Source organism: Pipistrellus hanaki, assembly GCF_964339955.1.
Source record: "Pipistrellus hanaki genome assembly, chromosome: 14".
Taxonomy (NCBI): Eukaryota; Metazoa; Chordata; class Mammalia; order Chiroptera; family Vespertilionidae; genus Pipistrellus; species Pipistrellus hanaki.
Window position 1 is genome coordinate 51,234,626 of NC_140516.1, and position 27,686 is coordinate 51,262,311.

General features: G+C 60.4%; 1 protein-coding gene across 15 annotated transcripts in view; it reads left to right on the plus strand.

The window, feature by feature from the left end:
- EBF3 (EBF transcription factor 3) overlaps positions 1 to 27,686 on the plus strand; it is a 113,484-nt gene that overhangs the window by 62,788 nt on the left and 23,010 nt on the right. For 10 of the 15 annotated variants that reach the window (XM_084904478.1, XM_084904488.1, XM_084904485.1 and 7 more), the window contains exons 7-10: positions 13,037 to 13,118; positions 16,439 to 16,583; positions 22,146 to 22,276; positions 22,746 to 22,872. In XM_084904478.1, coding sequence (XP_084760604.1) covers positions 13,037 to 13,118; positions 16,439 to 16,583; positions 22,146 to 22,276; positions 22,746 to 22,872 — 485 coding nt within the window. The remainder of the gene's footprint in view (positions 1 to 13,036; positions 13,119 to 16,438; positions 16,584 to 22,145; positions 22,277 to 22,745; positions 22,873 to 27,686) is intronic. The other 5 variants (XM_084904486.1, XM_084904489.1, XM_084904479.1 and 2 more) reach the window with 1 other exon arrangement.

The window sequence follows — 27,686 nt, forward strand, 5'->3', positions numbered from 1 at the left end:
TGTGACTAAATTTTATAGTTCATGAAGCATATTAGTATTACACTATATCCCGGTACATTCAAAAGGTGATTTCCATTTAGATGCTCATTTTTCATGAAGATAAATATGACATGAATCATAATTTCCCTGAAGTAAATATTACAAATAATAAAATACTCAGGCAAGCAAGTTGAGAAACGACAGTAATGCCTTCCATTTGTATGGTAAGTGGTGAACCTTGTGGCCTATCAAGTAACAAATTGAATGTTTAATCTTCCTCCATGCAGATTGCGGATGGCGGAGTGGCCGCGGTCTCGCGGCAAATTGAGAGTTCTCTGGTGGCTCGTGGAGTGTCTGCTATTTTGCCTTCGGAGGCCAATAGAGGGTGTCAGCAGGGCTTTGTCAAAATACATCACGGGCATGAAGTTGTAAAATTGCAATTTACAACAGAAAGACTTTGGGATAACGGGCAAGTCGCAGGCATGCTAAATACAGAGCAAATATTTAGAGAGGCTTTGTAAGCAATTTAAACGCGGTTAGGGGAGGCTGCTGAGCCTCGGTGGCACGTCCCGGAGGGAGAGAGAGAGAGATGTGTCCTATCGGGTGGTAAGTAGTCGATGCCAGCGGATGGAAACACGCTCCGGCCCCCAGCCGCTGGGGCTGGGCTAATTGGTGGAAGGGCGGCTCATTGGCGCGCCCCCAAACCAGCCGGGAGGCTGCCCGGCGTTCGGGTGGTCACCCCTCTCGGCATCACCGCGCTGTCCTGTCTGCGGGACGTCCGCTTTGCTGATTGGTCCTCGGATTGGGGTCCCCTCCAGGGTTTGGGGTCCCGGGCGGTGACAGTGTCTCTGTCTGCCCTGTGTGGGGTGAGGCTGGTCGGTGCTGGCGGAGCAGGGTGTCCTGACCCCACGGGCCACCGGCTGGGAGCGCAGGCCCCGCCGTCTGTGAATCTCAGCGCCGTGTCTGCGCTACGAGATGGGCCCTGGGAGCGTTCGGATGGAGGACGTGTGTGCAGGAAAAGGGTGCCTGACCCAGGCTGTGTGTGCGGGGAGGTGGCCGGCAGGCGGGGCGCCCGTGCTCCGGTCTGGGTCACGGGAGCGATGAACCAGGCTTTCTGCTCTCGGGGAGGCCGGGCCTCGCAGAACCGAAAGGAAGAAAAAGCACAAAGCGGGTTTGCTCACGTTCCCTGTGACGTCAGGAGCGGGGCCCGGGCCGGGGCTCACCACGTGGCTGCTGTGGGCACTCCCTGAGTGTGGGACGCAGCCGGTTACTTGTCTTTAATCAGGATAGTCGGCACATCATTCCCCCTGGTGGCTGCCCTCCGTCCCTCTAACGCCAGCCCACGGGGAGGCTGAGGGCGCCTAGGCCCTGAGCACCGAGCGGAGGCCTCGCCCAGCTTCCCCGGCCACGTGACGGAAGGAGGATGCAGGTGGCACTCCCGGGCCTGGGCTGCTGCCCATCCCGCTGCGGGGGCCGCGGAGGTCGTGAGCGGGTGTGGAGAGAGCCCCCGACCAGGAAGCCTGAGGGCAGAGGAGCAGAGAGGGAGGTGGGACACCCAGGTTTGCAGAGGGAGCGGAGTCCTGGTGGCCCCCCATGACTGCCTGCTCCCCCTCCACGCTGCGGGAGAAGCCCTCTAGCGGGCAGGAGTGGCACTGCGCGCCTCTCTGTCACCAGCACCAACCTTTGCCCTGTGGACCCCAAGCTCAGAGTGCACCCCGACCCCGCAGGGAGGCTGGGGAGGGCGCGGAGGGGGTTGCGGGCTTCCTTGTGGGCCCCAGACACGGCGATGGGAACAGGCTGGCTGCCATGGGCCAGGGCTGGCCGGCCAGCGGAGGTGACGGGCCGTGACCGTCGCCAAGAGCAGATGGGAGCTATCGGAGGATGCTGGCCGCCTTGGCGGAGGGGATGGTGCTGGTTCTGTCAGGTATCCCCCGGGAAAGTTCTGTCCTCTGGAGGCCCTGCCCCCTCCCCCCGGGCTGCTGGGGGGGAGGGGAGGGGGGTAAAGGGGCACGCTTCTGGCCCATTTTCCCTGTCGTCACTCCCCCGGCCCACCCCGTGCCATCTGTAGAGTCCCGTGTACGCAGCGCACGCTGGGGTTTTGATAATTCTCCACTTTTTTTTTTTTTTTTGGTAATTGCAGAATCATAAAATATTTTAATTCCAAGGTTAGCAATTTTCTCTTGCATACTTAATTTATAATTAGCTGGTGTATAAACCTGTTCTGCGAATATAATTTTACTGTTGCCAAATGTTCCTCATGAATAATTAAGGGCCAATCCCTATTTATCAAATTATTAATATACCTAATAGCCTTGTTTTCATAAACAATGCGCCGGCGCCGGGCTTAAAGGAGCCCTCTCGGAGGGATCGGGTGCCGGTTCCCACCACGGCCGGGCCCCCGCCGGGGCCCGCACAGAGGGACGCTTGTGCTGCGCTGATGTCACGGCCCCCGGCCTGCTTTCCGCCACAAAGGCCCAGGTATCAGTGGCTGGACAGACACAATGGCCATTCACCAGCGGGCCTGGCCCCGCGGCCCCTCGAACAATGTTGTTGTTTGTTCCCGCGATTCGCCCGGAGCGCTCTTTGGAGGAAATGTAACAGATGAAACCGTCCTTTCAGCCTTTACAAAAACCTCTCTGGCATAATCCTACCTTTCTCAGCCGCGTCCGCCGCTCCGAGGGAGGAGAGCAGCTCTTTCCTGGGAGTTCGGACAGACGCAGCCACTGTCCCGCCCTCCGGCCGGCCGGCTGGGCTGGGCCGGGCCCTGGAAGTCAGATTCGGGCCCAGAGACGGGGGAAGAGCCTTGAGCATGCTTCTGTTTGGAAGGAAAGTGAGAAATCACGCCAGGTGTGTGTGTGTGTGTGTGTGTGTGTGTGTGTGTGTGTGTGTGACATGTGCGAGGCTCCCATGGCCCCTCCTCCCCTCAGCCCCCCAATTTCACGGACTCAGAGCATTGCTCCCCCCCCCCCCCTGCCCCCAGCAGCACGGGGCTCACACTGATCAGCAGCTTGAGCCACCGGAACGGGAAGCAGAGGCCGAGGCTGGTTGGGAAGGATGCACTGAAAAGCAAACTTGCAGGGCGTACCACTATGAGACGAGATTCTGCGTGGCCTCTGTGCCCCCGAGGGCCGTTCTCCAGGCATGGGGCCTCCATCAGGAGTGCGGGGTGCCTGGCTGGCGGCGGCTTGGGGCATGCTGTTGCCGCTGGCCGGCTCCTTGCCCCCCACCCCCACCCCACCCCGACCCCGGCCGGGGGCAGGGGCCCCTGCTCCTCTCTCCTTGGGGCTGGCATGTGCGAGCCCACTCGCCATGTGTGTGCGACTCCATGTGTATGATTCATTCCAGAGCAGTTTTAGTCCTCATAAAATATTCATTTTGGTTGTGCAGGGCCCTGTAATTGCCATCTCTCACCCTGAATTATTTATACCTTGCACAGACTGACAAAGCTTTGCCATGCGGCCCGAGATGAATCAGAAACACGGATCTTTGCTGCCAACAGCATTATAGTCTCGCAAAATATGGCACCGGCGTCATCCCAGGCCGCCTCATCTCTAAATCCAGCTTTTCTTGATTTGACATTTTCTTTACTCTTCCATTGTCTTAGTCAGGCAGAAAGGTTGCCTCTTAACTGGGAGCAGCAACCTCTCCTGCCTGCATCACAGCCGCCGTGCTTCAGAGGACTAATGTGTCTTTATTGCCCTCACTTCTTTACGCTCCGTAACAAGGCAGTGCTCGGGCTCACTTTAGAGCCATATATTATACATTAGCGATAAAATGATGCAAATAGTCCCGAGTCCTCTTCAAACGGAGAGCGGGGATCGGCCTGGCTCCCGCGGCTGGTCGCAAACACGGAGAACAAGGAGGAGGTGGCGTGCCAAGTTGGGCCGAGACGCCCGCCCCCCCTCCCCCCGGCTGTGGGCTGTGCGCAGGCCCGGGAGGGGGTCCTAGGTGGGGCCTCTCTGTGGGTGGAGGAGGAGGCCCTGGGGCCCCCACACTGGGCGCCCTGGATGCAGCCATCCCCATGCAGCCCCCCCCCCCTCCCCGGGCCTCCCTCCATCTCCTCTGCAGCAGGCGTGGACTGGTTTTCCTGGGCTGTGCTCCCAGCATGAGGGCGCCTCCCGCACAGGGGGACCGTGTGCACTCTTTCTGTCCCCGCCCCCCCCCCTTCCGGTACTCAGGAAGATGGGCATGCAGAGAGGAACACGGGAATATTTAGGAAAACCGTGTTCACACGCATCACAGCCCGGCTCCCCTGTGAACCCTGCAGAACCAGCAAGGAGAGCGGCCCAGGCCCAGCCCCAGAGGCGGGGAGAGTGTGTGTCTGAGCCGAGACAATGAGGACCGGCCGCCCTCCCGGGGAGGCAGGCACCCCGGGCGCAGGAGGCTCCGGAAGAGCCGCTCGGAGGGACCCTCCCACGCGGAATCCGCACCCCCCGGGCCCGCCCCGGCGAGCCGCGGAGAGGGAGTAATTTATGGCCCCGGCTCATCGGCACGGGCGGCCGGGCGGGGCCGGGGCCGTCGCGGGTAACGGATGACCCGGACACACATTTCTCTTGTATTTGTTGACACGCAGGAGTAATGAAGTCAGGGCTCCGCACACATGTGCCCCCTCATTAAGCGGCATTACCTGCATTAAAACTAATAATTGCCACTCCGAGCCGGGCCCCCATTTATCATTTATAATGTTTTAATAAGTTTTTAATCAGGGCCTGAAAGGCGAGCGAGAGGGGACGTCGGCGGGTTCGACGCCGGTGTCCTCCGTGGGAGGGCGGGCCTGATGTAACATGGGATGTTTTATTATTATTATTATTATTATTATTATTTTATTAATCATTCAACCCACAAAGACGATCATTGCTTGTGAAGCGAGGGGGCGTGCTCGAAGAAGCCGTGCCTCTGAGCAAGAAAAGATCTTTTCCGTTTGGAAATGGGGGTGGGGGTGGGGGTGGGATAAAGAAGCGGGGAGAAAAACCACACACACACAAAGCCCCGTTGGTTTTGGGAACGATCTCGGTTGCCCACAGAAGTCAGAACAGCTGGGAGAGCGTGGCCGGTTCACGTTCCTAAAATCGTGTGCACGCGTGTGTGTGTGTGTGGGGGGGGATCGGGAGAGGTCTGCCCCCCCACCCCCGAAATTCGGAGAAGCAAAGGTATGCAATCTCTGTGCGAAAAGTCTCCGAAAGCACCCCCGCCCCCCGCCCCCCGGAGCTGGCAACAAGTCACGGGGGCACCTGCCGTGAGCCAAGTGATGCTGGCATTTTTCTTAAGTAGGAGCTTCATGATCAGAGCTGGCAAATAGAGGAGCCGTGTCCGGAGGGAGCGAGGGAGCGGTTTAATGAGCCCGCCGCGAAAGACAAAATGCGGGCTGATTGACAGCGCGAATGATCTGCGGGGGAGTGGTGGCAGGGCCGCGGCGCCCGCTGCAAGCGGGGAAACAGGTGAGGGGGGCGGGCGGGCGGGGAGACAGGCACTTGAAACGGGAGCCCCGGTGTAAACACGGCCCGTCAGGGCGCTGCTGTGTTGTGCAGTTGACTTCTTTTTACACAGATAACCTTATCAGCACTATCGCGCGCATCGGGGCCGTTCCGGAGAACACGAACGGGGATCCTGACAGCGCACCGGGGCGGCGGGCGGCTGCGGGCTGCGGGCTGCGGGCTGCGGGCGGCGGGCGGAGCTGGGCGGCAGGCGGCGGCTTTGCCAGGGCCTACCCGGGCTTCCCGCGATCGGAAGGCATTCAAAACCCCCGGAAAAGTTGAATGCGAGTCATACAAATTCCCCCAACCGGAGGGCTCGGCGGGGCTCCGTGCGTGGCGGGGGCTGGCGGGGACCGGCCCGGGAAGCTATTAAATCCCATCAGATCTCCTTGGCACCGTTTTAATGAGAACCATCGCGGAAAGAACAAGATCGCGGTATCTATGAGAGCCTCTTGACAGCCGCGGCTGGAGACAGTGATGAAAAGAGAAACCATTACGGCCCCGGGCTCGGCGATAAGGCCCTTCGGAGGGCCGGCGGGGGAGCCTGGCGTGGCTCCGGGCTGGGAAGGGTTAATTCTCTAAACCTAATAATGTTCGATAGCGAGGTGTTTGTCAGGAGATAAAGAAGTGATAGAATCTGGGAAGTGGGTCCCTGGGCGATTGTAGTACAAATATTGTTAATGCGGTGTGGCTACTCCGGCGGAGGGGCAGCGAAATAGCTCCGGTCCACCGGAGACCCGCGCCGCGGCCGCCCCGCTTCCCCGCAGACAAAGGCCAGCCGCGCCGCCCGCGAGTCCCGCCGCGGGCATTTCCCAGGCCTCCGGCGTCTGCATCCGCAGGCCGGACTGCGTGCGTGACGGTGGGGGGCGGCGCCCACGGGGCCCGGGGTCCCGCCGTGGGGAGCCGGGCCGCTCGGCTCTCTCTCCCGGGGAGGGGGTCCACTGGGCGCAGCTGTAAAACCCAGTCCCGTCACCCCCTGCCCCCTGCGTGATGACGTCACGCAGGCCCCGGTATATGAGACTCATAACTTGAAATGTACGAGAATTTAATAAGTCTGGTGTTAAAGCAATTTGTCATGGCATATTTGAAGAATAAATCAGACTAATGGGGCAGACTTCCCTCCCGTCTGGCATCGGGGCACGTGAGCCCCGGGTGCAGCTAATGGCCGGAGTGGGAGACGGGGGGAGAGAGAGAGAGAGAGAGAGGCCTGACATTAAGACCCTCGCATTTTGGAAATCCGATCCGTATTGACCTGTGTCCTATCTCGGAGCGCAGATCTGATGTCAGCAGAATGTAGTCCTTGTGTAGCAACTGCTCATTACAGGGTCTGTGCAGGGAGCCTGTCTCCCGGCCCCCCGCCCCATCGGCTAGGATTGCTCAGTAATCAATACGGCAGCGGCTGATGGCCGGCGTGCCCGCACCGCAGCTGCGGCCGCTTTCAGGGACTTCCCAGTAATTAGCGGGGACTTCGAGGAAGCACTCCACCGGCCACTCTCTTATCAGCCGGAGAAAAGTCTCTGGAAGGCTGGTCTTCCCCTTCGACGCTTTAACCGTTTCCTTCCCGGAGCACAGCCCCACGGCGGTCAGGGCTGCGGCCCAGACACCCCAGGAGTATCCCGGGGCCGTCTCCCTGCCCCTCTCTCCTGGGGGAGGGGCGGGACAGGGACTCTGCCTCTGGGCTAGGACCGGAGCCAGGGGGACATTGCTACAAAGGAACCACATCCGCGTGACCAGCTCGGTGTGGGGTTGGATGCCTTCACAAGGTGGTTACAACTTCCCCGCCATCTACTTCCGGGCGGTTCTGTCCCCCAAAAGGTGAGCCCACGAAGCGTGGCTGCCCCGGCCCCCTCCCCAACCCCTGGCCCAGGCGGTGACGTCTACACCTGCTTCTTCTGGTTGGTCTTCCACGCTCACACTTCCTTTTGAGGGCGATTAGGCATTAACACACTCTCTTCCTCCAAGTCCCTGCTCATTACTAGGAAGTCCCAGATTCAGGAGCTGGGACGGGGTGTGTGTGGGCGGGCGGGGGCACTGGATCTGGGACGGGGTCTCTCCAGTCTGCGGGGACCTCTGCAGGCTGCCGGCGCCATGGCCCGCACGCAGGCGCCGGGGGCTCTGATTGACCACACTGAGGCCCGTCCGTCGCCGCGTTCGTTGGCTGCTCGTTGAGGGCTCTGCCTTGTGACGGGCACGGGAGCCGTCCCCCGTTAAAGACGCCGCTGCTTCTGGTTCTCGGCCCGGACTCCCAGATTTCCCGTCATGGAGGCCCCGAAGAGGAGGCCAGCTGCCAGGCCTGAGGCTGGCGTTCAGGCGGGTGGTGTTGGGGGGGGGGGGGCCTGGGCCCCTTCTTCAGGTGGCACTTAACCTCTGCGAAGGTGGCCGCTGGGAGTGCCCGCTCCCGTCTTCCCGGGACCCCTCAGGGCCCCGCCTTGCCAGCACGCTGCCACTCACGTCTTCAAGCACCGGAACAGACTAGAACGTACCAAGTAAACATTGAGAACATGCCCTCGCCGGTTTGGCTCAGTGGATAGAGCATCAGCCTGTGGACCGAAGGGTCCCAGGTTGGATTCCGGTCAAGGGCACATCCTGGCACCTGGATTGCAGGCTCGATCCCCAGTAGGGGGCGTGCAGGAGGCAGCCGATCCGCGATTCTCTCTCATCATTGATGTTTCTCTCGCTCTCTCCCTTTCCCCTCCTCGCACTGAAACCAATAAAAAGACTTTTTTTTTTTTTTTTTTTTTTTTTTTTTAAGAGAAATGATCCCCACCCAAAGGGTTCCTGAGATGCGGAGAGCAGGTGATTTTCATCGAGCGATCCCACATGGCAGAGGCCACCGAGGGGGGTTGCCGCGCGCCCCCGCTCAGCCTTTCTGAGGAGCCTATCTCTCTCTCCTCCGGCCAGGGGGGAAGGCGGCGTGATGACGTGACGGGTGACTTCCGCTGGGTGAACAGCAGCCGTCCCGGGGCGGGCGGTATCCGTCACCCACCGCGCGCCGGCCGCGTGCCTCTGTCCGCGATCCAGCCGCCGGGAAGCGCGGCGTTTGCCGGACGTGGGCGCGTCCTTCTCCGCCAGGGAGCCGGCCCGGCGGGAGGGGCGCGGTGTCCGCCGCCACGCGTGTCCTCACTTCTCTCTGACAAACCGAATTCATTCCTTACGTAATTGATAACGGCCCGGGCCAATTACTCCGCACATTACAATACACAGAGGCCCCCTTCCGGGTTCTGCGGGGCTGTAATTAGCTATGCTAATATCCCCTTTATTGGCCCTAATATTGCTCAACACCTTTCGCCATCGCGGACCCCACGAGAGCCCCGTGGCCTGTCAGGACCACTGATTATTGAGAAGGATGGCTTTAATCAAACGTAATTGCAGTTAATTTTTCCTCTCCTGCTCTCGGTTGCCAGCGTCGAATGCCGCGGACTCCTTGATATTCCATTAAATTACAATTAAACGGCCTCCTTTGTTTCCGAGCGTCCTGCGCGCGCCACGCCACGAAGTTGTGGGGCGGCGTGCGGGGGCGCCGCGCGGCCCTAATTGCCGGCGCGCGCGCAGAGGGCCAATTTGCACAATGCCCATGTAGAATTTAAGCAGTTCACGGCGTAATGGATATTACACAGGAGCCTCGCGCCACAATTAAAATGATTTTCATCAGGCAGAGAGGCTCTGGTTAATCAGCTTCATAAAAGTAAATATAAATGAACTCATTCACGGCTTAAACACACAGAGAGGGGAGCCAGCTTCCGGGTTAGTTCTGGCGGCGGGGGGGGGGGAGGTCCCCCTGAGGGGTGGGGTGGCTACCGCGGCCCCACTTCCGACGCCCCAGCCCACGGCCGGTGTGGGCCCCGGGTTCCACAGTGCAGCTCCTCTTGGGCGTTGTCCGAGCGCATTCTGAAACAGTTACCATCGGGATCCCACTTTTTAAAAAAATATATATTTTATTGATTTTTCACAGAGAGGAAGAGAGAGGCATAGAGAGTTAGAAACATCGATGAGAGAGAACCATCAATCAGCTGCCTCCTGCACACCTCCTACTGGGGATGTGCCCCCAACCAAGGCACATGGCCTTGACCGGAATCGAACCTGGGACCTTTCAGTCCGCAGGCCTACGCTCTATCCACTGAGCCAAACCAGTGTAGGTCGGGATCCCATTTTTAAGTCACCCAGGTGCATCCTCCCCTCCTCCCGACGCCCAGGAGCGGGAAGCTGGGGTCCGGGCGCCTGACATCACACTGTCCCGCCTTCTCGCCGCGCCCAGGAGGACCTCCTTCCCGGGACGGAGCGGGCCGGTTCCTGTGGCCGCCGCGGCCGCCTCCCGCCGGCCGGGGAGAAACGAGTAAATAAAGCCCATATTTCAAGCTTGATTTACTCCGGTGCCTACTGTGAAAGATGACGGCTCTGCAGGGAAATAAAGCCGGGGTCAGGGAATTAGTGTACATAATGCTCATTCTGACGACGGGCCAGCGGCGGCCACAGGAAACACACTGCACACAATTAGGCGTAATGTCCTAATGACAGGTCCGGGCGTTTACCACCCGGCACCGAGCCGCCCACCCGCCCGCGCTGAGCCCTGATGGAGTTTGTCGGTGCGGACGCCAAAGATTTTCTGACAGGGCAGAGACTCCCCCTTTCTTCACCAGAGGATTAAGCCCTTTGTGTCCCGGCCTCGGGAAGGGAGATAGGGAAAGGGATGCTTCTTAGGGAAAAAAAAAGCCCATGGAAGGGTCACTGAGGAAAGAGAGAGAATTACCCTCGGGCCTTCGGTGTCCTCACTGCCCTCCCCAAACATGGTCCCAGGGAGTCTCACTGGGCACTGCTGGTCCGTGTGCTCGGACACACCTGTGTGCCGGGCCTGCGGTCAGCGGGCCAGCCAGCCTGGGCCATCCGCCTCCCGGAGGCTCGGCTGAACCCCTGAGTTCGTTGTTACCCAGACGAGGGTCACACGTGGGCATGGGCTCCCCACCTCCTGCCCACGCTGCCTCTGTCTGTCCCTGCGCATGGTCTCCTCCACTGGGCGTGTGCCCCCTGGACCCGCAACCTTCGGGGGACCCTGCTTCCCAGGGCAACACACTCCAGACCTCTCCCAGGTCCCTGCTAAGTGCAGTGTGAGTGAGCGCACCTGCCCGGAGGGAGTCTATCCCAGAGGGTACCCAGCGCCCGACGCGGGCTCTTTCTGCACCGAGGACGGCGGAGGCCCCGCTGGTCCTTGTGCCGGGCGAGGCAGAGGCTGGCCAGGCGACCTTGAAGCCCCTCGGAGGCCTGGGGTGACCGGGCGGGAAGGACTGGGAGGAACAGGAGCGGCTCCTCAGGAGGGGGCGTCTCTCCCCGCACAGAAGGCGCCCCCGGAGCCGTCTCCGCGGGACCAGCCGCCCGTCCTCTCCTCGGAGGCGGCGGGCGCCTGCTCGGAGATTAGCCGGCTGGTAATGGGCGGCATAATTGCCCCGCGCGGCCGTCCCCGAAGTGGAAACCTAATTGCCTGCGAGGACGATAACTCGGTGCCACCCTCACCTTGTTAGGCCCCGTCGGATGCAGTTCAAGTGCGGGGCGGCCGCAGGTGCGCCCAATTTACCTCGCCGCCGCGCGTGGCGCCTAATTGCGGGGCCGTTAGGGGGAACGGGTGGGTGGAATTTCAAGTGGCTGGTGGCGGGGCCGGTGGCAGATGGTGCTCCGAGGCTCCGCGCGCCGCCGTGGAGGTGAGGTGAGTTAATAAAAGATGTAAATTCCGGCCTAAAATGGCGACATGTAAGGACGTTTAATTAAGCGGTCTCCACTCTCCCGCCGCCATCCGCTGGAGCTTCTGCTGGGACGGAGGGAGCGGCGTCCAGGGTCCGCGGGGCCCGGACCGCGGTCTGTGGAGGCTTCTCTTTTTGGGGTGTGACGCGTGCCTGCCAGGAGCCGTGAGCCTCAGGTTGGTTCAGGGAAGCCATGGGGAACCTTCCAGGAATGTAAGGCGGGCGGTCTTTGGAGAGCAGCGAGAGAAGGTGCAGGTGCCGCCATGGTGGACGGGACGCTCGGACTCCCGGAGAGAGAGCGCCCTGGCCGTGGCCGCCTCCAGGTGAGGCCGGGGGCTCAGGCACCAGCCCCGCTGCCCCGGGGCCGGGGCCGCAGCCAGGCCCCCCTGCCTGTGCTGTGAGCCAGAGCACCCGCGCCTGTCACGAGCGGCACGGAGGGATGGGGAGGATGACATGATGATGCTGCTGTCACGGCAGCTCAGCGCGCTGTCAGGACCGCGTCTTCCCGCCTCTCCACGCGAGGGGAGGCTCGGTGGGAGCTAATGAGCTGGGGCTGGCCCCAGATAGCGTCCCTCCCACCCCACCCCCGTCACTGTCCTGTTGAGGGTCGTTGATGACTCCCTTAAAGACACATGTAGGCCCTTCTCAGACGTCATGGTCACCCCAGGACAACACCCCCAGTTGTTCTCTTTATTAAGAGTTGTACCTCTTAAAAAAAAAAAATAGAGTTGTACCTCTTGTAAGCTTAAACATGCATCTTGGCTAAGGTGACCGGATGTCCCGATTTTTAACAATTTGTCCCGCATCCCGAGGCGTTTTTTAAAAAGTCCCGATTAAATTGGGACTTTTTTTTTTTTAAATGCTGCAGGACACGGGACAAATTGTTAAAAATCGGGACTGTCCCGCCAAAAGCAGGATGTCTGGTCACCTTAATCTTGGCCTTGGTCGTTATGGCTCAGTTGGTTGGAGTGTCATCGGTACACGAAACGTTGTGGGTGGAATTTCTGGTCAGCGCACATACCTTAGGGTTAAGGGTTTGATCCCGGTCGGCTCTCACATCAATGTTTCTCTCTCTCTCTCTCTCTCTCTCTCTCTCTCTCGTCAATAATCCTGTCCTTGGGTGCTGGTCAAAAAGCATCTTGAAAAGTGTGATTGTGTAGCTTAGGGGTGTTGAACTCAATCAGAGAAGGGGCCAAAATCTAAAATCCAGCCTAAATCGCGGGCCGAATGGTTTACTGAACAGTCATAAACTGACAATGTCATAAACTGACAGCGGAGTGCAGTGATGACAGCGCGGTGCAGGCCCCATTGCAAGGCCTGGCGGGCTGGATTTGGCCCGCGGGCCTTGTGTTTGACACGTGGTGTAGCTGGTGATGTCTTCTGGGGTTGGGGCCGCCGGAGAGAGGCAGGTCCAGGGAAATTTGAATTTCAGAGGCACAGTGAATAACTTTTCAGGATGGGCATGTCCCATCGCGCATCTCGCCCAAAGGCCCTGCTGTTTGTCCAAAACTCCAGTGTGACCAGGCGTCCGGGGTTCCATTGGCTGACACTGCTGGTCCCTCTGGGTTGGGCGGGGCCCTAACGGGTCATGGCCGCCGGTGCGAAGATCTAGGCGAGAGACGGCCCCCAGTGCAAGTCACGGTGGTTCTAAAACGTGGAAACGCATCCTGTCCAGACCAACGGAAGTCACTGCTTTCAGGTGAAGACCGTCCACGCTGGCCGTTAGCAGGGCAGCGAGCTGGCGGGTGTGGGGCAGCCCCCACCATGCCCCGTGCGAGAGTGTCTTCGAAAGGCGTTCGTCTGGTGTCTGATAACCCTAACAATTACTTTTTTTTTGTTTTTGTATTTTTGTAGATTCTTTCTAAAGTTTTTCCTCAAGTGCAATCAGAACTGTTTGAAGAATGCAGGCAACCCTCGAGATATGCGGAGATTCCAGGTACACCCTCGTCCCAGACCCGCGAAGTTTGAATTCTCTGATGTTGCAGCTGTTCTGAAAACGATCATCGTTAGTTCTCAAGGGCATGGGAGTAAACCAAAGCCCTTAAGTCAAACGCTTTAAACACGATCGGCGTCTTCAGGACGCCAGATGCATTGCATCCATCCAGCCATCCATCCACCCACCCGCTCATGGCCCATGAGGCACTGCAGACATGACCCGTGTTTGTGCTCTGAGGACCAGGCGTCAGCTGCCAGAGCTGTGCATTAAGTTGGGGTCCTGCTTGCATGCAGCCATGGGGAATCTCAGGGGTGTGATTGAAAGGGACTGGTTTTTAATTTTTTCACATGGAGTTCTCTTAACATTAGCATCTAAATCAGCCCGTTTCTCTATGGCACGTGGCTGTTCATGCTCCAGTGGTGCCAGAGGCCTTTTAGGGATCCATTGGTCGGTTGACTTTTTTCCTGGGGGGGAGGGGTCTACTCAAAACCTGCCCTCCCCACCTGCGGGCTGCTGGCCCCTCACACTCCGGCCCGCTGCCAGGCCCGGCTCCCCTCCCGAGGCCTGCTTTGTGCTGGCCTCCACCTCAGCTCCTTGCCCGGTTCCTGCCCGGCTCCTGGGCCCACTGCTCACCCCCCGGTTTGCTCTGAGGACTGCACCCCAAGACAGAAGGGCAGAGCTGGGTGCCTTCGGGCGTAAATGATGAGCCAGGCCCCCCGTTCTCTTGCCTTTGTTTGTGGAGGATTAGGAGGTGCCTTCAGGGTGAGGAGTTTTGCTAATTTTAGTGGTAAAAAGTCTCTGGCCTGGGCCACCCCCCCTCTTCCCCCCACATACACACTGCTGGTCCCTAGACCAATCAGGGAAGAATTTGACAGCCACCACAAAGGTCTACTAGCTTGGATGAGTTCACCATCAAATGGCTCACGGTGTTTTTTGGAAACTTAGCTGATGCGCTAGCATGTTAGCAAAATGTGACACCTGTCCTTACAGCCAACCAGCCAATCAGAGACACATGACACCCACAGCCAACCAGCCAATCAGAGGCACATGTGACACCCATCCACACAGCCAACCAGCCAATCAGAGAAGGGAGCTGGGGCTCACCCAGCCAGGCTCCGGAGCTGAGACAGTGTCTCTTGCCAATAGCGGGCCCCGCCTCCGTTGGCCTTGCCCAAGACCCTGCAGGTGCTCCTGATCCCTCTGAGCAGAGCGGAGCTCACTCCTGAGCCCGCAGCGCCCCGCAGGCAGCCCCGGCCCAGGTGCAGCCACTTCCTCTCTCTCTCTGGCTGATCTCCCTGCCTTGCGGGGGTTTAACTGGACTCGTCAGTAGGCCAGGCTCACGCAGTATTTCCACCCGGTCTCACCACCCCCCGCACCGCCCTGGAGGAGCGCGGGCTGGGCCCAGGCCGGGACACGAGCCCCGCTTGTCTGCTCGCTCTGCCGAACTGCTCTCTCCCGAGCGGACGGACCTGTATGTGGTTGGCAGCCAGCCCGGTGCCTTCATTTGCTTGTGTCTTTCACACGCCAGGTCTGGTCACTTTAAAAGGGTCAGGGCTGCGTCTCAGTGGTGGTTGGGTGTCTTTGCACCCTCCCCCTGTGATGTGTGGGGGCGTGGCCTGGCAGACAGGCCGAGGAGGTGGCCTAGCGAGTGCCGGACTCCTCTCTACCTGGACAGTGCAGGGCGCCGCCCTCTGGGCAGCAGAGAAGACACTGAGAGAGCTGACCCTGGGCCTGGGGACAGGGATGGTGGGGAGCACCTTTCACGGCTCAGAGGGGCCTGATATTGGGGAGACTCCCGCAGCCTTGGGGATACCAAGGGGAGGGAATTGCCAGGGAGAGCGCCCCAGGGAGGGAGCTTTGGGGTACAGTGCTCCCTGCCCCGCTTCAGTCTCCTTGTGGGGCCGGAGAGCTTTATAGAAGCTGTTGCTCACCATGCATTTGTGTGTAGGTATGTAGCTTTGGCCTTGTTTTCACCCTTACACATGATTTTTTCAATCAGTTTTTCCCTAGTTTTTTTTTTTTTTTTTTTTTTTTTTTTTAAGAGCAGTTTCAGGCCTATAGAAAATTTCACAAGCGTACAGAGAATTTCCATATGCCCCAGGTACCCCTCCCCCCGCTCCCCTCATTAGCAAAGTCTTGCCGTGGGTGGTCTTGGCTCCGTCAGAGGAACCGATGCTGATACATTGATTGACTCGGGGCCACGGTAGATTCGGCTTCTCCCCGCCGTCATGGGCGCGCTCTGATGCGTGTGCGGGGAAGGCGGACGTGGGCGCCAACCCCTCTGCTTCCCTGCTCAGCTGCTCCAGCCCGGAGCTCCGGCGGGTGTGGCCCTCCGGGTGGTGCTGGCCCCCAGCGCTGCCCACACGTGGTGAAGAGCCAGGCTTCTTGCCCCCCAAACCCAGGCCCCAGCCCTAGGAGTCCTGCTGCCGGGCACCATCCCCAGACTGCACCGGGGCCCGTCTTTGCCGCCCCAGCTTCTCTGGACATAACGGGCCACACAGACCCACCTTGAGGGCCGTTCTGGGATGCTGGTCCCCGGGCACCTGGGAAGGCCCTCTGCCCCCCCACCCCCCACGCCACAAGAGTTCCCTTTTCACTTCCTCTGAGGGCAGGAGGCCTTTCCCTGTCCCCCCCCGGCCATCCTCTGGCCTGGGTCAAGACAGGAATCTCTCAGCCCAACGAGAGGACACTGCTGGGCAGGCCGGGGGGGTCCTGGCCATCCTCGCCAGGTACTCGAGAAAGGATCCTGCCCCTGGGCGGAGGACACGCTCCCTCTTCCTGTTCACCTCAGCCTTTTCCGACGCAGACATGAGCCCTGTGATTGTGACACTGGCCCCCGCGTTTGCGGGGAGGATTCGGGCAGGCAGTAGGACCACGCTTGATGTCAGAAGCCCTTTTTGGCAACCGAATCCTCAGCCCTCGTCAAGGAGGCCTGTCCCGAGTGAACTAATTTTAATTAGATAAACTACCCAATCAATATGGGCGCAGATCAATCAAAACAGCAGCTTTAAAATGAGTGGCCAGAGGGGTGTTTCCAAAGCTAATGGCTAGAAGAATATTCCTCCGAATTGAATTCACTTGTTAGCATAATAGGAGATTAAGCTGTAATTAGGGGAGCAGGTTTTCAAGAGCCTCAATCTCGAGGCAAAACCAAACCAAACAAAACCAAACCGCCCGCCCACCCCCGTCCGCCAAAAGGAGCCGTGACCGCCCCTGGGCCTGGAGGCCTGCCCGGGCAGCCCGGGCTGAGGCTTCCGGTCGCCGATGCGGGCGGCGCCGTCCTCATTGGCTCCCGTTTCAAATCTCCTTCCTCTCCGCAGGTTGTTGTGTCGACCACCGTCAACGTGGACGGCCACGTGCTGGCCGTGTCCGACAACATGTTTGTGCACAACAACTCCAAACACGGGCGGCGTGCGCGCCGCCTCGACCCGTCAGAAGGTACGGCCCCTTCTTATCTGGAAAATGGTAGGCACATGTTACATGTCTCTTTTTATTTGCAATGCTTCTTTTCCTTTGCACCATCCTTTCTGTTGGTTCATGCTGAGTTCCTGTCCCCAAATCCCCACCCCCGGCTGGTCAGGCCTCCCCCATCATGCGCGGCCGGGCCTGGTGTTGCCCAGAGTGGCCCGGCCCCTCCCTCTCTCCTTTGCCCTTAAAGAGGGCTCGGCTTCTCCCCTCCCCTCACCCACCACGGCCTTCACTGTGTTGGTTTGTTTCTAAGCTTTTTAATTTTTTATTTATTTATTTATTTATTTATTTATTTTTGCTTAGAGTTTTCCTTGGAGTTTTAATTTAGTATTTGGCTTTATTTTGGCTTATCCTCAGCCCCCATCCAGAAGGTCATCCCCACAGATTTGGTGCACGCTTTGGTGTGGGTGGTTACATCCTGGTCCCATCAGCTCAGGATGGAGTCCAGGACCATACCTTGTCCCTGGATAGGTGGATGGATGGATGGAAGATGGATGGTGGATGGATGGATGGTTGGAAGATGGATGGATGATGGGTGGATGGATGGGTGAATGGATGGAAGATGGGTGGATGGATGGATGGATTGATGGGTGGATGGATGGATTGATGGGTGGATGATGGATGGATGATGGATGGGTGAATGGATGGATGATGGGTGGATGAACAGAGGAGGGTGATTACCCATAGGGGCAGGGTGGAGTAGGTGAGAAACAATAGCCAAAGGTGTTTGTACCAAACACTTCCACTTGACTTCTTGCTTTGCTTGTTGAAAGAGACTGACTGTAGTAAGAGAGACAGGCAGGGGCAGGTACTCTTGGGCAATGATCCAGAACTCAGAAACCCTGACACCGTGGCCTTGGCCACGCCCCTCACTCACGTGCTGCCGTGCCTGTGGGCCGAAGCCTTTTGGCCAATGTGAACTGTTGAGAGAGTAACGTGAGGTTTTCTTTAAGTGACTTGTAAGGAAAACAGCACAGCCCAACCCTTTGGAGCAAAGAGCCCGTCAGGCCTCGGGGCTGTGGGCAGAGCCTCCCTCCCGAGGCCTCCGGGTCAGGAGCCACACGCGAGGCAGCGCACACACATCCCAGGGAAACGCACGGAGCACATGCAGATGATCCGGGCGAAGCGTGACTCAGACCCACGCACTGAGGCCAGGGTGTGAGTCTGCTGTGGCCCACAGAAATAAACTCATTTGTTTTCCCCGTTAATGACTGAGGTGTGAGAGAACAAAAATATAATAATTAAAGGTCGCCTTGGGCGCCCAGTCATTAGCATCGGTGACGCACTGTTTATCTCCTTCCTGTGCGCTGAAGGTAGGTGTGTGTTTTGCCTAGCAACCAGCACTAATGAGGCTCACAATTAAGAGGGCTGAGTCCCCGGCCTCGGTCCCCGCTTCCCCAGAGAGCCGCAGCTCGCCACGCGATAGGCTCCGGAGGCCCCTCGGCCCTCTGGTGCTGGGCTGTCGTCTGGGTCCAAAACCAGCCTCCTCTAATGAGCCGTTAGGATCTGAGCGAAGTACAAGTATTTGTTTTTGTAAGTGGCGTGAGAAGAGCATTTGACCGTGAGCAGAAAACACAGCGTTTAGAAAAACAAAGGCCACGCGCGGGCCCCTTCGAGGTGGAACCCAACTCATCAGAAGCCGTTAGCAGATGCGGCGTTGATCAGGATTTGCTTTTGTTGTAAATGCCTGTGTCTCAGTCCTTTTTGAACCCAACGTTCGAACCACGTCCCCCTCTCTTGCAAGGAGAGCGAGCTACCTGTCTCACCCCAGAGGGCGGCCCCTCGTTGTCAGGGGCAGAGAGGTGCCAGGAGCCACGTGGGCTAGGTCTTCCCGGAACCGGCCCCAGCAGCCAGGTGTCCACTGGCCCCAGTGCCCCACTGAGCACGCCAGCCCCCCCCCCCCTCTCTCTCTCGGAGGAAGAGAGACCCACCCTGTGATCCTGTCCCTTCCGGGGAGAGCTGGCCCTTAGGGGTCATTGTATGGTCCGGCCACCTCGTCCCAAGGCCCAGGGACCTCCATCCACCCGACCGGGACGCCGAGCGGGGGCGGGATGCCGGCTCCGAGGCCGCCCCACAGGCTCGAAGGAGAAAGTAACCCCACAAACTGCAGGCGCTGCCGTGCGCAGCCTCTCCCGGCTAACACCTCATTATCCAATCATCTCATATTCACCGGCCGTGTGTACACACTCACCGACGGCTTCCAAGCAGGCGCATTCTCCCTGCTGTCGCCGTGGACGCCTGCCACCGCGTCCCCCGCGCGGGGAGCGAGGCCGGGTATTTACAGTATTGAACGCGGGCGCGGGGCGGGCCGCCCGCCTTCCCGCACGCAGGCCGGCCTCCCTCTTCTCTCTCCTGTCACTTGTCCCCCGTCAGGGGCTCCAGCCCCGCGTACAGCTCAGCCCGGCCGGCCGCGCGCGGCGATTTGCATGCCAAGCGCCGTAATGCGGTTAGGTTTATGCAATAAGGAGGGCCGGGCCCAGGCGGCGGGGCTTTCTCGGGCGGAGGGGAACAGATGGCCCTAGGAGAGGTAAAAGGTATAATCCTATCAGCTGGAGTATCAGCCAGCCATCTGGACATCCCGAGCACAATTACAAGACATTTTAGCAGGCAGAACAAAGGAGTCTTCGCGAGGCGAGATTAGGCCTGTTTGAGTGCCTCAATATTGTGAATGTGGAGAGAGGTGAAGGGTGCGGGGGTATCGCTCTGGCTGATTAGCGGGGACCGGGACGGAGGCTGAGGACACACGGAACACTGGATGTGGTAGCGAGACACCCTACCCCCCCCCCCCTCAAAAAAAAAAAAAAGGGAAGAAAAAGAAAGGAAAGGCAAAATTAAGTGTTCTGGTCACTCATGCCATCCGCTGTCAAGTTCCCTCACTTTTGTTCCTGGAAATCTGGGCACACCCCGCCCCCAGGCGCTCCGGTCCACGTGGGGGCCGGCCGTGGAGCACGCGGAAGGCCAAGGCCAAGAGTGCTCCTAGCCAGCGCCTCTTCTGGCGAGCAGGCCCAGAGGCTCCTCGGAGTTAAAAATGGGTCACTGTGGCACACGTCGGATCCGCAGGGAGGCACGCCCGCCTCCTCTCTCAGAGCCGGGCAGCCACGGGCACAGGAGGGCTCCCAGGCCAGGATGTGCCTTCAGGACCGCTTCCCACACGGGCCCCGGGAGAGAGAGATGGGGGTCCCAGCAGAGAGATGGGGGCCCCGGGGGGCTCCCTCCCCCCCTCCCACCGGGCCCCGCTCCTCTCCTGCACCTTCAGCTGGCGTGCCAGCTCCGTCATCTGCCGGCGAGCATTGTGCACGTCTATCATTAGATCTCCGACGCCGTCTGTGTAATTCATTTCGCCATGGTCCCCACTGAACACATGTTCCCTCTCTATATGTGCATTGAAATGTATGCAAATCACGGGCAGCAGGAAGATGGCTATCGGTGGGCGGCGCGGGGGCCGGGCCAGGCCGGGTGCCTCCCCGCGCGTTGCATTCCGCGATGTGCCGTCCGGGGCGCAGCTGCCAGATAGCAGTCCCCGTGCGCGCGCTCCGCGCAGCCCAGGTTTTTTCCTTTTTTTTTTTTTTCCCCTCCCTTCTCCTGCTCCTCCTTTTCTCACCTCCAAAGTAAATTTGTTTACTGTAATTTTTTTTGGTGTGAATTATTTGCCATAATTGGCTGTGCTGATGAAGGTCACCCCCTTGGAGGAGACTTGTCAGTCTTTAGAGAGCTGATCCTTTTCAAATGCTCTCCATGCAATTAAGAAAAGCAAATGTCATTCGGAAGCCTCAGAAATGAAAATTTGTATGAACTTATTAGCATGAAGTCAACAGCGCTAGTTAAGGGCGGGCTCCCAGTGTGTGCTCTGCGCTCCCGCGGCAGAGGGGGCTGCTGGCGGAATGAGCAAATATAACCCCCGCCAGCCCGACATTAGAGCAAACAAAGGAAGGTGGCATGTCGGCGGGCTGCTCGACAACAATAGCTAATGGTGATTAACTAGACGGTGTCTGCCGCGGGCCGCCATGACCCGGCGGGGAGCTGCCGCGCAGGCTTCCGGAAAACGCCCGCTTAGGAGGGCTGCGGCCGCGGCTGACCCGGAGCCTGGAAAGATGATTTATCTGATGGGGGCCGCGCGGCACGGGGGCCCCGATGAGATGAGCGGTGGGATCAGGCCCTGCCGTAGCCTTGGGGGGCCCTGGGTGCCTGATTGCAGCCCAGGGAGCAATCAGGCACCGGCGGCTTGCGGGGAGCCCCCCTCCGTCCCCCAAGATTAGTGATACCTTTTGGACAGAGGTGCTCAGAGGTTCCTCCATCCACGGCTCGTCTTTGCACCCGCCCTGCAAGCTGGGCGGGAGAGGGGACAGGCCCCGGCGTGGCCCAGGGCGGGGTGCGGCTCCTCCTCTCTGTGGATGGAGGATGGGGGCCTGGGCCGCCTACTCCCTCTGGACGGCATCAGGCAGGAGTCCTGGCAAGTCCTGGGGGCCGCCTGCACCAGCCCACTGGCCTCCACAGCTCTTCCTTGGGCACCAGAGGGCGAGAGGGCGAGAGGGAGAGAGGGAGGGTGGGCCTGGAGTCCCAGGACAGCACCAGCTAGTCAGGGGCGGCCCTGCCAGTGACACGTGTGTGCCCTGAGCAGGGAGGGGCAGCCAGCGTGCCCAAGGAGCCCCTCCTTGGCATGGGGCCTGCCTACCAAAGGCCATCAAAGGCAGGAGACAAGGTCTGCCACCGCCTTGCCGAGGGGCTGATCAAAGAACAGAACAAAGCCGCCTCCAGGAGGCCGCAGCCTTCAGCCAGCCCGGCCTCCACCCGGGGCCTCCTGCCTGCCTGCCCCCTGGCCTCTCTCCCCCCCTGCCCTCCCGCTACCACCCTCCCTCCCCTCCCTCCAGCAGGGCCACTGAGCGCAGGCCAGGCCGGCAGCGCGTGGTAATAACTCATGCAAATGCGAGGGCTTGGGAGACAAAGAGAGGTCAGGCCCGCGGCTCGGGGATTCCTGTTGACAAACAATATTGGACGTAAAACGTGTACCTTTGACAAAAGTATTAATAGAGCGCCTTTGAAACCCTCCCCCCCCCCCCCCCCCCCGGATGAAAAGTGAAAAGTGGTCATTGTGGAGTGACAGAGGAAAATGAAGTTTAACCGAAAGGCCAAGTTCGCGGACGGAAAGCCCAACCCCATTAGCTGCTCCCGAGGAGTGGGGTGCCGGGCCCTCCAGCCCCTCCAGCCCTTTGATTGGCTCTGCCCAGACCCGGACGGCGGGGCAGACGGATCGGCGTGCCATGCATGCACGCGGCCTAATCATTTGTAATCGTCGTGTTTGCCCTGACACGCAATTTGCTATTTTTTTCTTTCCTTCTTGCTCACGCGCAGGCTGCGGCCTGGCCTCTGCTTTATAAAACATTTAACTGTTTGCTTTAAACACATGGGCGCGCTGATGTACGGTGGCCCTCCGCTTGGCGCCCGGGGGCAGGGCCCGCCTCCCCGCCTGCCTGCCGTGTGCGGGCCCGGGCGGCCGAGGGGGGTGAGCGCCGGCGTGGCCGGCCGCGCGCTGAGGCTGCCTTCTCTGTCTTGTGCGAGCAGCCACTCCGTGCATCAAGGCCATCAGTCCCAGCGAGGGCTGGACCACGGGCGGGGCCACCGTCATCATCATCGGGGACAACTTCTTCGACGGCCTGCAGGTGGTGTTCGGCACGATGCTGGTGTGGAGCGAGGTGAGCCTGGCCATGGGGACGCGGCGGGAGCTCTTCCCCGGGGGAAGGGGGTGGATGGCATAGACCCAAGCGCCCGAGTGCAAATTCCCCTTTCCCTGACGTCCCCGGTGGGGGGTGGGGGAGGTGCAGAACACCCCCGCCCAGCCCTGGGGTTCCAGCCCTGTCCTAAGAGGGCCCCCCCGACCCTGGAACAGCCGGGGCCTGCATCACCAGAGCAGGTTGCTGGGGACATATGGTGGCAATTTTCATATGAATGATGCCCTGTGGCCTTTCCTGCAAACTAAAACCCGGGCCCGATTGCAGACCTCTTCCTGAGAGAGCTCTGGTCCCGCCTCTCCGGGCGACAGCGAGGAGCGGGCGCTCCGAGACAGCGGCCCCATTTTGCTCATTTTGGTAATTACGCCCGACTGGCGAGGGCCCCCCTCCCGGGCCGCGCCCTGAAAGCCCGCCCGCCGTGTGGTTTTTGCAGCTGATCACACCCCACGCCATCCGCGTCCAGACCCCGCCGAGGCACATTCCCGGCGTCGTGGAGGTCACCCTGTCCTACAAGTCCAAGCAGTTCTGCAAAGGCGCTCCCGGCCGCTTCGTCTACACCGGTGAGTGCCCCCACGTGGCGGCGTGGCGGAGCGGGGGCCGCCCCTCGGGACAGCACACGTGTGGGGGGGGGGCACACGCAGAGGCTGGGGCGGCCCCGGACCCAGGGCTCTGCCAGCGGCAGTGTCCGACCCCAGCAGCTCTGTAGAGACGCCAGGGACAGGTACGGCCCAGCCGGCCGTGTGACCTGGGCCCTCAGTCTCCTCGCCTGGACAGCCAGGCTGGGGCGGGAGGGCTGGTTATTGGTAACAGGTCACCCCGGCTAACCTCCCGGGGCCGCCAAATGAGGTCACCGCCGCTCATGAGGGCCAAACTCAGAGGCTAAGTCACCTGGCACCACCCAGGGTCGCACAGCCTGTAACCGAGGGGCCTCCGGCGTAGGCCGGTCTCTGTGCCAGGCCCGGGGCACACACGTGCCGTACGCCGCTTCTGTGAGGGTTTTGGAGGAGCCGGTGCCATCGGGAGGGCTGTGGTGATGGTTTGGCACCAGAACGTTGCTTGGTTGGTGGGATTCCTTCGAGCTCGCGGTGGGGAGACTCTGTGAATAGGCGTGAGCCGTGTGAGGGCTCGGTTCCTGTCCCGGCCGAGAGCAAACACTGTCACGTCTGAGAAGTGTGTCTAACGAAGGGCAGCCCCTGCTGACACCCAGGAGGGGGACGTGGACGAGGGCTCGTCCCCGGGAGTTGTGGCCGGGATGTGTACGGGGGCGGCGGGCGGCCCCGAGGGAGCCTGGGCTGGGGCTCCACAAGCTGTCACCAGCAGCAGGACCCCCGGCAGGTCCGGGTTCCCGCCAGGAAGGCTGTCCTCTGTCCAGCGGGCAGGTGACGTGGGCTCCGGGTCCCTCCCGCTTTGGAGTGTGAAGAGAGGGGGGTGCCTCACCCACCCCGATTTTAGGGACCGAGTGAGTGTGACATGCAGTGTAAATGCTTTCAGCACCCACTTTCCAGGAGACCAGGTCACCCCGGGCCAGCCCGGGCTGCCAGCGACACCTGGGTCCTTCTCTTTGAGCCCCTCGGCACCCCTCCATGTGGCCAGGGTGTGTGTGGGGGTACCTGCCCCACACCAGGGGTCACTTCCTCCCGGGGACTAGCACGTCCTTCCCCTCCCCCCTGCGAGTCCAGAGCTGCCCAAACCCAGGACAAGTGCGTTGGCAAAAAGCTGTGGTCGGGTGCCGCCCCCTCCTGGTCTGGGTGCCGCCCCTCCTGGTCGGGTGCCGCCCCCTCCTGGTCTGGGTGCTGCCCCCTCCTGGTCTGGGTGCCGCCCCCTCCTGGTCCGGTGCTCTTGGCTCCTGGGAAGGCCCGGGCTGGAGGGGGCAGCCGTGCAGCTGGCGGGGCGCCCAGTGTGTGGAAAGGGGCAGACACGCAGAGGGCTGTGGGCTGGCACTCGGAGAGCACGTGCCCACACTTCAGCAGGAGACCGCGTGCCTCTTCGCCGACTGCTGGCCAGGGGGCTGCGCGTCTCTGCGTCTCTGGCCGTGAACTTCAGGCTGCGGAGGCAGTGGGGCCCCCTCTGCTCTGTTTGGTGTTGGCCGGGGGCCTGGCGCCGGGCTCCAACCTGAGTGCCACTTCTGCTGGCCCCACCTGCGGGTTTGTGAGGGTCAAGGGGCACTTAGGGCATGTCCAATCCCCGGGGAGAGGTACCCGCTGAGCAGTGCCTCCTGTGGACGGTTTCCAAGGTACAACTGCTGTCGGGGTCCCGAGTCCCTTAAAGAAGGGGACCTTTGTTCTCCACTGAGAGCCATGTCACATGTCTGCCATGTGACACATGCTCCTCCACGTGTCTGCCACGTGACATGGTCCTCCACGTGTCTGCCACGTGACACGCTCCTCCACGTGTCTGCCACGTGACACACATGACACACGCTCCTCCACGTGTCTGCCACGTGACACATGGTCGTCGGTAGCGTTGGGGCACCAAAGGTAGCGTGGATCTGTGTGGCAAGACCGACCTGCTCCTCACAGACGTGGATGTGAGACTGCTTGTTCCATGGGACTGTCCGGCCCTCGGGGTTCAGTCCGTCTGTCTCCACCCCCACCCTCCCCCCATGGGCCTCAGTGGGTCCTGTGTTGACCTTGGCATTCAGATTTCCCCACGCGGGGGCTTTTCAGGCGAGATGGGCTGGCTGTGAGCGATGCTCCTCTTTTCTGAGGACTCTGGTCCCGGGGGAGAGCAGGGCACTGGGCTGGGCGGCGTGAACAAAGGTGCCTTTGGAAAAGGCGCCTGGAGGAGCCACCAGTGGGCGGCCAATGGGTGTCGCATGGCGAGGGCCTGCTCCAGGGCTAGTGTGAGGGGTAGGTGTCCCAGCAGCTCTCTCTGCCACCCTCTTTAAAAAAATGTGTTTATTGCTCTTTTAGAGAGGGGGAAGGGGGGAGAGAGGGGGATAGAGAGATACAGACATCGATGGGAGACAAACATCATCCATTGGCTGCCTCCTGCACATCCCCCCCCCCCCCCCAGGGGATGGAGCCCACAGCCCGGCATGTGGCCTGATTGGAGGCGAACAGCGGCCTCTTGGATCCTGGGTGGATGCTCAACCACTGAGCTACACCGGCCGGGCTTGGCCACCTCCGTGCCCTCCAGCCGGCCGGGACCCCTGCCGTGGCCAGCCACCACCTCTGGGCGTTCTGGGGTGTCCTACGCCGCCCCCCTCCATGGGGAGGGGTTTAGCCCCGAGTCCGGCCCATCAGCCACCCAGTGGCCTGTCCGTCTCCCATTCCCCGTGGACATGGCGTCCGCTGTGAGCGGACAGGCTGGTGGGGCCCGGCTGCCCGGGGCTCCGGGACTCTCTCCACGGAGTTCTCCCACGGAGGGGCCTTCAATGGGGCCATTCAGGGAGCAGCCTCTGCGAGCAGCAGCTAATTTATCGCCTCCCCAACCCTGGTCATTAACGGGAATATACATTTCAAACGCCCTGTAAGGGATACGGCCCGCGCTCCCCGGGAGCCGAGGCGAGGCGGGGTCACAGCCTGTCTGACCTGGAAGCTGCTGTCTGACTCGCGCTGCCCTGGAATTGATGGGGACAAAGAGTAATCACTGGGAACCGCGCCCCTGAAAGCCGATCCCGCCTCTGCACGGGGCTCAGGGCGGCCCCGCAGGGAGGGCACCGTCCCCTGGGCATCTGGCTCCCATCAGGTCCCCCCTGCCCCCACCTGAGGAGCCCTGCCCGCAGGGGCGAAGGCCCAAGACCCTGGTCGGCAAACTGCAGCTTGAAAGCCACATGCGGCTCTTTGGCCCCTTGAGTGTGGCTCTTCCACAAAATACCACGCCTGTGTTGAAGAAGTGGCGTTAGAAGAAGCTTAAGTTTAAAAAATGTGGCTCTCCAAAGACACGTCAGTCTTGTGCTGTTGACGGTTGGCTCTGTGGACTCATGAGTTTGCCGACCCCTGGCCTAGGAGATCTGTGTACGGGGATCTGAGAGACACCAGGTCTTCAGGGAAGGGGAGGCAGCCAGGCCCCTCTGCCGGGCCCCTCGGCCCTCTCTTGGAGACATGGCTGCCTCGGGAAGCAGTGGCCGTTGGGTTGATCAGCGGGCGAATTAAAAGAGCGAGTGGCAGGCGTCCTGTCCGGCTCCTCCATGCCAGGCCTGCTCATTGCCAGCGAGCCTCACCCCTGTTGTGAGGAGGTCAGGGATGAGAGAGAGAGCGAGAGCCGTTTCCAAGCGGCTAGCACTTAGGAGCAGAATTAACAATCACTCTGTATGTAATTGCCAGTTAATAGTAAATTGCCTCCTAGACTGTAAAATGCGGTGTAAACGCCGGGCACCTAAAATTAAATTAATGAGATATTCGCCGCGCTCAAAGAGTGAAGAGTGCAAATTAATACCTGAGAGCCGGGCTTGTTTTAATATTTGTCTAATCGCGTCGCAGCTGCTTGTTTAATAATAATTAACGCGGTCCCGGCTCGGCCTACCTGAGCCGGGCACGCTCGCCGGGAAGACCGGCCCGCCTCCCGCCCCTCACTTCCCCCGGAGAAGCCGTCCCATCAGCAGGGCCACAGAGTTCTTTCTTTTTTTTATGTATATTTTATTGATTTTTTTACAAAGAGGAAGAGAGAGGGATAGGGAGTTAGAAACATCGATGAGAGAGAAACATCGACCAGCTGCCTCCTGCACACTCCCTACTGGGGATGTGTATGCCCTTGACCGGAATCAAACCTGGGACCCTTCAGTCTGCAGGCCGGCGCTCTGTCCACTGAGCCAGACCTGTTTGGGCCACAGAATTCTTTTTTAATGACAATAGAAGCATTGCAGTGCTGTTGGACGGAGACAAACCGGAATTGTCGGCTTCGCACGGAAGCGATGTGCGCGTGGACGCTCCCTTGGCAGCCACGTGTCCAGGTGTCCTTGCCCGAGCGCGCCTGTGACCGGAGGCGTCCGTTTGGCGGGGCGGGTTCCCGGCACACAAAGCAGAGAAGCCCCTGGGGGGTGGCGAGCCCTCCGGCATGGCTCCCCGGGACGCCAGGGTCACCCGAGGCAGCTCCTGCTCTTGACCTCTGGGACCCCCATGTCTGGCTGACCCTCCCTCCTTTCAGAGGTTTCTTTTGCTCAGTTAGATCACACGTGACCGGGCGTCCACGCACCAGCCGCCGCGGGGCCGAGCCCGGTCAGAAGGGAGATGTTGGTGCCGGTGGTGACCACGTCCAGGCGGGCGCAGACGGACGGAGCTTGTCTGCGGGCACGGCCCCAGCTCAGGCCCGCAGTCTGCTCCAGGCCGGGGCCGGGAAAACGACCATTTCCCGCACAGAGACGGGCGTTCGATGGCAGGCGAGGGAGATCCTGCCTCGCCAGGAACTGCTCACGGCTCCTGTGCTTCCTGAT